Source organism: Triticum urartu, chromosome 6 (assembly GCF_003073215.2).
Source record: "Triticum urartu cultivar G1812 chromosome 6, Tu2.1, whole genome shotgun sequence".
Classification (NCBI taxonomy): Eukaryota; Viridiplantae; Streptophyta; class Magnoliopsida; order Poales; family Poaceae; genus Triticum; species Triticum urartu.
This window is the reverse complement of record NC_053027.1, coordinates 151,410,190-151,420,240: the sequence shown is the minus strand read 5'-3', so window position 1 is coordinate 151,420,240 and position 10,051 is coordinate 151,410,190. Positions and strand designations below refer to the sequence as shown.

General features: G+C 45.4%; 1 protein-coding gene across 1 annotated transcript; it reads left to right on the top strand.

The window, feature by feature from the left end:
- The first annotated feature begins 1,155 nt into the window (after positions 1 to 1,155).
- Positions 1,156 to 2,437, top strand: LOC125514663 (nicotianamine synthase 1-like). The gene has a single exon (XM_048680004.1). The coding sequence runs from the start codon at positions 1,243 to 1,245 to the stop codon at positions 2,221 to 2,223; it is 981 nt and encodes a 326-aa protein (XP_048535961.1). The 5' UTR covers positions 1,156 to 1,242; the 3' UTR covers positions 2,224 to 2,437.
- Positions 2,438 to 10,051: the final 7,614 nt, after the last annotated feature.

Below are 10,051 nucleotides of genomic sequence, written 5' to 3'. Positions count from 1 at the left end.
AGTGAATTTCTTTAGACCGGATTCCAAAAGATTTTTTAACTTTTCCAAATTTCCGGATATTTCAGTGAGTTCAGAAATTTCTCTAATATCGGTACTTTAAACCTTGCCGTCCTCAACCATGTTTGGAGCGGCTTTGCTACGTCAACGGAGCTTTACGGGGCTTGGCGCGCACCCCCACCAGTTAAAATCAGAGGGGAGGGGGGATTAATTAGGAGAAGATGGTTATTTAGTTCAATTAAAAAGGAACAAATCAGCAAGTCTGTAAAATCACGTTGTTTTAGTCTGTGTATCTAGCATTTTTGTGTTTGGAGACCCCACGCGGGACCTAAATTGGACGAACACAATCTTTATGGACATTATAAAATGCTGTCAACTTCAACGTAGCGACATGAGCACCTAAGATTATACTCCCTCCGTTCTAAAATAAATGACTCAACTTTATACTAACTAGTACTCCCTCCATTCCTTAATATAAGTCTTTTTAGACATTTGAAACGGAATACAATATACGGATGTATGTAGACATATTTTAGAGTTTAGATTCACTCATTTTGTTTCGTATGTACTCATTTGGTGGAATCTCTAGAAAGACTTATATTTGGGAACAGAGGAAGTACAAAGTTTTTTTTTGAGCATCAGTACAAACACAAGCGCTCATATATACACGCATACACTCATCCCGATTCATATATACACGCATACACTCATCCCGATGAACACGCACACACACCCTACCCCTATGAGCACCTCCGAGAGACTGAGAAGTCACCGTAGGCGCCTCGTCGTCGACGGGAACGTCTCCTCCCACTGAAAGCGCATCGCCGGAAATCCTGAAATAAATTCAGAAATAATGCGAGCACCAGGATTTGAACCCTGGTGGGTTAGGGATACCACTGTCCACCTAACCAACTCAACCACAGGTTGATTCACGAGAAAGTACAAAGTTAGGTTATCTATTTTAGAATGGAGGGAGTAATATATACTATAGTTTCAAACACGTAAAAGTCTGACGAGAGGCATGAAACCCGCCTGGGCATGGATGCGTGAAGCGTGCACAATCAAAAGCGTCTTTTTCCTCAGCTGCAGGCCGGCGTGAAATCGCGCACAACACAAGTAGTCTCGCCGCTGCTATATATGCGCCCATGTATCCATTTCAGAACTCATCGAGCAGCTCCAGCGTTCAGCGGCACACATTTTCTCCTGCCCCCAGAGTTTTTCCGGTCACCAGGAAGCAGCGATAACATGGATGCCCAGAACATGGAGGTCGCTGCTCTGATCGAGAAGATCGCCGGTCTCCAGGCCGCCATCGCCGAGCTGCCGTCGCTGAGCCCGTCCCCCGAGGTCGACAGGCTCTTCACCGACCTCGTCACCGCGTGCGTCCCGCCGAGCCCCGTCGACGTGACGAAGCTCAGCCCGGAGCACCAGGGGATGCGGGAGGCGCTCATCCGCCTCTGCTCCGCCGCCGAGGGGAAGCTCGAGGCGCACTACGCCGACCTGCTCGCCACCTTCGACAACCCGCTCGACCACCTCGCCCGCTTCCCCTACTACAGCAACTACGTCAACCTCAGCAGGCTGGAGTACGAGCTCCTGGCGCGCCACGTGCCGGGCATCGCGCCGGCGCGTGTCGCCTTCGTCGGCTCCGGCCCGCTGCCGTTCAGCTCCTTCGTCCTCGCCGCGCACCACCTGCCCGACGCGCACTTCGACAACTACGACCTGTGCGGCGCGGCCAACGAGCGCGCCAGGAAGCTGTTCGGCGCGAGCGAGGACGGCGTGGGCGCGCGCATGAAGTTCCACACGGCGGACGTCGCCGACCTCACGCAGGAGCTCGGCGCGTACGACGTGGTCTTCCTCGCCGCGCTCGTCGGCATGGCGGCCGAGGAGAAGGCCAAGGTGATAGCCCACCTGGGCGCGCACATGGTGAAGGGGGCGTCCCTGGTCGTGCGGAGCGCGCACGGCGCTCGCGGCTTCCTGTACCCCATCGTCGACCCGGAGGACATCAGGCGGGGCGGGTTCGAGGTGCTGGCCGTGCACCACCCCGAAGGTGAGGTGATCAACTCTGTCATCGTCGCCCGTAAGGCCGTCGACGCGCAGCTCAGTGGGCCGCAGAACGGAGCACGGGGCGCGGTGCCGCTGGTCAGCCCGCCATGCAGCTTCTCCACCAAGATGGAGGCGAGCGCGCTTGAGAAGAGCGAAGAGTTGGCCACCAAAGAGCTGGCCTTTTGATTTGAAAATGTGCGTGCTGATCATCTCTCCTCAACTCGTCATTCTGTCGCCTGCGATCGTGGTAAATTTCCTACTGTGTGTGTTTTGATGTTTATGCCTGAAAGAGATATGCGTTCTGCCTTGTGGAGTTGTGGTGTTAATTTACACACGTACATGTAGTACTACTTGTATTTGTACCTGGAGTAATGGTATGTAAGAGAAAAATAATGTGTGATTTGAAGTGCAATTGCTAAATAATACTCCCTCTATCCTATAATATAAGAACGTTTTTTACATTAGTGTCAAAAACGTTCTTATATTATGGGACGGAGGGAGTAAGAAAAAGCAGTGCTATGCAGCCCACGATTCTTTGGAGGATGCATGCACAACACTATCTAATCACCGTTACATTAAATTCCTCTATAAATGACAAACGTGAGATTCTACCATCGTCCACATGCTGTCCAGTAAACACTAGACCATGATCACGCGCTTTGCCGCGCTCGTCCATTTTTACAATATATTGATAGAAATTTCCATCAACACAGGAAGGTAACATGGATGTTAAATTTGCATAAATTAACCCATACATTGATAAGTTGGTGAAGGGGAAAAAAAATAACCAGTTTGCGGCACGCCCATCTATCTTCATGGATGGACAAAAGTTTGTTGGAAGTCCAACGTCCATTCATGCTTCGGATATGAGTTTGAAAAAAAAATGTCTCGCAAAAAAGTATGATACATCTCTGCCAATCGAAAGGGTTAACAGCACTTCCAACACACGCCAAGATGAAGTTGTCATAAGTATTAGTTTTATTAAGCAATTGATAAGATATCGTCCCATCGTTGCAGTGAAAACTAATGCACTGGAAGAATTTATAGAAGTTATAATGTGCAAGAGTTTGGAGTTTGAACTTTTATTCCCATTGAGGAGGTGACGCAGAAAAAACCATGAAACCGCAAAATTGTAAGTTAGATTTTTGGATACAATAGATTGGTTCTCACAAATATGATGTTGACCATACCACTTTGTAAAGGTGCCAATGAGAAATAAGTTCTTAGAAAAAAGTACCAATGAAAAAAAGTCGGTTTCACTTGTATGTGCGTGTCTCTGGCTATCTATTTCATTTTGCTGCTAGTGAGTTAACAAGTTTCATTACTCATTATGTCCTCAATAGTCTTGTGTCGGGTGGATATAGTTATATAATCTTTGCATGATGACAGAGTAGTGAAGAAAGAGCGAATTTGTTGTGTGGTAGAAAAAAGAGAAATAAACAAGTCATCATCACCCTAAATACGTAAAGAAGATATCAAATGAGGTAGGCACTGAACTGCACATATTACAGTTGTTTCCAATATCAAGGAAAATGTAAATACGAAACTAAGACTAAAAGTTTCATCATCTGAAAATTGTAATTTTGCCACTTGGCATCTTTCCTATCTAGAGAAGAAAACCACAAATATTCACATACCAATTTGATTGACACGTTGAATGTGTTGGTGCTCTCCGTGGAGCTGCTTGCATATCCTAAGAAAATTAAACAGAGGTGCAGTCAAGCAAGCAAATTCGCAAAAAGTTGAAATATGATCGGCAACTGATAGAAGACAAGGTGCCATGAGCCAGATGAATGTCACTGAACATTGCCTCGTGGTTCCTGCCAATATTGTTATTAGAAAATGTCTCATTAGGCTTCGACATAGTTAGGCTTCAAACTGGATATACATGTGTTAGTAGTGCTTCGTTTCATAGGGATATGCTTAGCTGCGAGGATATGTGAACTACTACGTGGACAGGTCACAAGTAAGCAGGACAGGGACTATGTAGGCCCTGTTCGGAGAACCTCCACTCCACAACTCCACTCCCGAAGTTGGTGGAGTTGCAGTTGAAAATTGCGGAGCAGCTATTTCCTAACTCCATAGCTCCTGGAATTTCATGGAGCTGGTGGAATTCCGAACAGGCCTGTAGTCTGCATCGCCGCTATGTGTGTCCAGCAGGGGCAAGTGAACAAATGGAAGATGTCTGAGGGTAGCTGGGCAGCAAATGATGTCTCTGGCGAGCTTAGAGAGAAGCCCACCGTCCACTGCCACCCACACTCCTCTTGCTTCCACCTTGCATCCCCCACTACCAAAGACGCCTCGCCCCGGCCGTCTTGCTCCCGCAAGATCGGTCACCTGCGTCACCCGCATGGCTTGGATGGATCCCCTCAGAAGACCGATCCCCCACGTCCCCCTGATCCCCTCGCAGCCCACCCGCATCGCCCAGCATGAAGCGCGACTAGATCCCCTCTGTATCGACCGCCGAGGTTTAGACCATGAAGGCGCGCGTTGTCGCGCCGTTCATTCTATGAAAATATAAAATGGACAATAGAAACATCCTATAGATTTTGCAAAATTTGGATTACAGTGCGTTGATAAACGTGGTTGGAGATATTTGAAGTCAAAACTAATGCACTCATGTAAATACTTTCATTTTCTACATTTTCGTCCCATCACATTCATGATATTGGAAGATAAAAAAAGATTCATGATATTGGAAGATAAAAAAAGGATGGAGAGGAAAATGAAATATGTATCACCTTAGAGGTTTGCATCTTCACTTTTGCACAAAACTAAATGGTAATAAGTCACGATCTCAAGGGATTCAACTCTTTGTATCATGAAAGATGAATTATCGAATTAGAGCCGCACATAGCTCTCCTCAATGACCTTCAGCACCTCTGCAATTCGCAACATAGATGAGCAATATTTTTGCAGTCAGCGCAAGAGATCTTTAGAATAACAAACATGAAAGATCAGACTTGAGGCGGGTGATGAATATCTTGATGCCATTGTCATGTGTAAGCACCATGCCAAGGCAATACTTAATCTTGGCGAAGCGCTTTATTGGATACACGGTGTGGTTGTACACTATGCTGCAGCCAGAGCAAAAATAAAACTAAAATATGATTCAATCACCAAAATTGAATTTTTGTACAGACTGCAATTCGAAGAAACCAGCACCTTGTTTACTGCCGCTTCGAGAAGCCGCAGCATGCAGGCAAAGAAGGCCCAGGAGATTTTCTTAGGGGCAGAAAGCCCAAGCTAGTGATTTGGAAGTTTTTCGGCCTGATTTATGACAGGCCGTCCTGATCAGTCCCTGGAGCAGCGGCCCAGAGACGTTGAGGCCTGTGTGACGGGGAGGTTACAGGCGAAGAAAAACCTGGGTGCACAGTCAGACGACCAGGTGATCTGGGGCGTTTGTTCGCGGGATCCAAGGGCTGACTAACTCAATTCGCTGTGGTGGCTTGTAGCTCGCCCATTATACTGTTTCTCAATGGTGTGCGAAGCTATCATTAACGTCATTAACTCCCTGAAAACCCCAGTTTTGCTGTCTCCAAATACTCCCTCCGTTTTGAATTATAAAATGTTCTAACTATTTTCTGAATCAAATATATATGTGTCTGTTTACTCATTCCAGTCCGTATGTGGTTCATATTTAAATTTCCAAGCATCCTACAATTTGGAACAAAGTTGATAATTAGTAAGCCAACACCAACAATCATCCAATCTGGTTACTAAGATTCACGCAAGTATATAGTAAAAAGATATCCATCATATAACTATTTCTAAATGGATTGAGAAATAGTGACCCATAAAAATTATTGACACAATTACTAACAAGATAATAATCCCCCATGGATGTATCATAGTCTGTTAGTTATAGCTCCCGAAATCACTTAATAGTTGCATGTCTCGAACTTATGGCATTATTCAATTTTGACATAATCTATTAGAGGTTATATACGCAAACAACTTGAACTTTAAATGTTCAACTAACCTGGAGCTTCCATTCTGAAGAGCCCTATATTTTGAGGCAGATTTAGATCTTCAATGATGTTTGTGAGCATGGTGGAGTTGTTGTTGTTGAAATATAGTATGAGCTATAGGCACATATAAAAATTTCAGAAAAAATATCTAAGGACTCAGGTGGGTAACAAGACTAGGTGGTGAGAAGTTAAGTAGCACCCCGGATTTGGAAGAAGTTTTGGACCCCTTTATAAGGGTTCCTTGCGTGCGCTCTTCCGGCGCGCGTGGTGTTTCGTGAATGAGCCAAGTCGAGCTCAGATCTATGTTATCGTTACTGCTCCCATCGGCGATCCCATTCCGCCCATGCGTGTACCGTTGTACGGAAGAGTAGGCCTCCAAAACCCCGCCATTTACGTTCCCACATTGGGAGAAGGACAATTAAGTTTTCGAGGAGTGTCTCCTACGCGACTGCTCGCCTCCATTCGTCTACGTCTTTGTCGTCTTCGTCATCAACATGTCCACTGAAGTCGAGAAGAAGGCCGCCGCGGCCACGGCTTTGACCTGGCCGACTGGAGGGTATAACTCGTTTAGCCCGCTCCGGTTTATATTTGTGTTGGCCGCACTAGCCATTTGAGTAGATCTTTCTGCTACACGTCTAGTACCTATTTACGTGATCAAATATCAGCATGTGTTTAATATTGTCAATGCTATGCTCATGATTGTTTTCTTGACTAATCTCTATTTCTACTACTTAAAAAGAACGTTAAGGTTCTTATTTCACCTTTCTTTCCACCACCTCTTCGTCCAACCTTCCATGTATACGATAATCAATCACTTTAATTTACTTACCTTCCGAACCAATTCCACTTTAATTTGCTTACCAAACTTCTAATCAAAATATAAGGTAATTCACGGTCAGAATCTGATGAGCATTTATTTACATAATCGCATTATTATTGACAGGTAAATCACAAGCTGATGTATTAGAATATTTATATCCCGTTGTAACGCACGGGCATTGTTCTAGTTCAATCAAAAAATTGCTAAAATACTCAACAATTGTCAGTGAAGGAAATATGCCCTTGAGGCAATAATAAAGTTATTATTTATTTCCTTATATCATGATAAATGTTTATTATTCATGCTAGAATTGTATTAACCGGAAACATAATACATGTGTGAATACATAGACAAACAGAGTGTCACTAGTATGCCTCTACTTGACTAGCTCGTTAATCAAAGATGGTTATGTTTCCTAACCATGAACAAGGAGTTGTTATTTGATTAACGGGATCACATCATTAGGTGAATGATCTGATTGACATGACCCATTCCATTAGCTTAGCACCCGATCGTTTAGTATGTTGCTATTGCTTTCTTCATGACTTATACATGTTCCTATGACTATGAGATTATGCAACTCCCGTTTGCCGGAGGAACACTTTGTGTGCTACCAAACGTCACAACGTAAATGGGTGATTATAAAGGTGCTCTACAGGTGTCTCCAAAGGTACATGTTGGGTTGGCGTATTTCGAGATTAGGATTTGTCACTCTGATTGTCGGAGAGGTATCTCTGGGCCCTTCGGTAATGCACATCACATAAGCCTTGCAAGCATTGCAACTAATGAGTTAGTTGCGAGATGATGTATTACGGAACGAGTAAAGAGACTAGCCGGTAACGAGATTGAACTAGGTATGGGATACCGACGATCGAATCTCGGGCAAGTAACATACCGATGACAAAGGGAACAACGTATGTTGTTATGCGGTCTGACCGATAAAAGATCTTCGTAGAATATGTAGGAGCCAATATGAGCATCCAGGTTCTGCTATTGGTTATTGACCGGAGACATGTCTCGGTCATGTCTACATTGTTCTCGAACCCGTAGGGTCCGCACGCTTAAGGTTTCGATGACAGTTATATTATGAGTTTATGAGTTTTGATGTACCAAAGTTAGTTCGGAGTCCCGGATGTGATCACAGACATGACGAGGAGTCTCAAAATGGTCGAGACATAAAGATTGATATATTGGACGGCTTTATTCGGACACCGGAAGTGTTCCGGGTGATTTCGGAGAAAACCGAAGAGCCGGAGGGTTACCGGAACCCCCCCCCGGAGAAGTAATGGGCCATATGGGCCTTAGTGGAGAGAGAGAAGGGCAGCCAAAGGTGGGCCGCGCGCCTCCTCCCCCCTGGTCTGAATTGGACTAGGAGAGGGGGGCGGCACCCCCCTTTCCCTCTCCCTCCCCACTTCTTTCCCCCTCCTAGTAGGAGTCCTACTCCTACTAGGAGGAGGACGACTCCTTGGCACGCCATAGAGGGCCGGCCGGCCTCCTCCCCTTGATCCTTTATATACGAGGGCAGTGGGCACCCCTTGACACACAAGTTGATCCACGTGATCATATTCTTAGCCGTGTGCGGTGCCCCCTTCCACCATAGTCCTCGATAATATTGTAGCGGTGCTTAGGCGAAGCCCTGCGACGGTAGTGCATCAAGATCGTCACCACGCCGTCGTGCTGACGGAACTCTTCCCCGACACTTTGCTGGATCGGAGTCCAGGGATCGTCATCGAGCTGAACGTGTGCTAGAACTCGGAGGTGCCATAGTTTCGGTGCTTGATCGGTCGGGCCGTGGAGACGTACGACTACATCAACCAAACGCTTCCGTTGCGATCTACAAGGGTATGTAGATCACACTCTCCCCTCTCGTTGCTATGCATCACCATGATCTTGCGTGTGCGTAGGAATTTTTTTGAAATTACTACGAAACCCAAAGTGGCATCCGAGCCTAGGTTTTATATGTTGATGTTATATGCACGAGTAGAACACAAGTGAGTTGTGGGCGATATAAGTCATACTGCTTACCAGCATGTCATACTTTGTTTCGGCGGTATTGTTGGACGAAGCGGCCCGGACCGACATTACGCGTACGCTTACGCGAGACCGGTTCTCCCGACGTGCTTTGCACATAGGTGGCTTGCGGGTGACAGTTTCTCCAACTTTAGTTGAACCGAGTGTGGCTACGCCCGGTCCTTGCGAAGGTTAAAACAGCACCAACTTGACAAACTATCATTGTGGTTTTGATGCATAGGTAAGATTGGTTCTTGCTTAAGCCCGTAGCAGCCACGTAAAACTTGCAACAACAAAGTAGAGGACGTCTAACTTGTTTTTGCAGGGCATGTTGTGATGTGATATGGTCAAGACATGATGCTAAATTTTATTGTATGGGATCATCATGTTTTGTAACCGAGTTATCGGCAACTGGCAGGAGCCATATGGTTGTCGCTTTATTGTATGCAATGCAATCGCACTGTAATGCTTTACTTTATCACTAAGCGGTAGCGATAGTCGTGGAAGCATAAGATTGGCGAGACGACAACGATGCTACGATGGAGATCAAGGTGTCGCGCCGGTGACGATGGTGATCACGACGATGCTTCGAAGATGGAGATCACAAGCACAAGATGATGATGGCCATATCATATCACTTATATTGATTGCATGTGATGTTTATCTTTGATGCATCTTATCTTGCTTTGATTGACGGTAGCATTATAAGATGATCTCTCACTAATTATCAAGAAGTGTTCTCCCTGAGTATGCACCGTTGCGAAAGTTCTTCGTGCTGAGACACCACGTGATGATCGGGTGTGATAGGCTCTACGTTCAAATACAACGGGTGCAAAACAGTTGCACACGCGGAATACTCAGGTTATACTTGACGAGCCAAGCATATACAGATATGGCCTCGGAACACGGAGACCGAAAGGTCGAGCGTGAATCATATAGTAGATATGATCAACATAGTGATGTTCACCAATGAAACTACTCCATCTCACGTGATGATCGGACATGGTTTAGTTGATTTGGATCACGTAATCACTTAGAGGATTAGAGGGATGTCTATCTAAGTGAGAGTTCTTTAAGTAAATTAATTGAACCTAAATTTATCATGAAACTTAGTACCTGATAGTATCTTGCTTGTTTATGCTTGATTGTAGATAGATGGCTCGTGCTGTTGTTCCGTTGAATTTTAATGCGTTCCTTGATAAAGCAAAGTTGA

What these genes read in the sequence shown, in the direction of transcription:
- LOC125514663 (XM_048680004.1), top strand. Translation starts at nt 1,243, where the DNA reads ATGGATGCCCAGAACATGGAGGTCGCTGCTCTGATCGAGAAGATCGCC.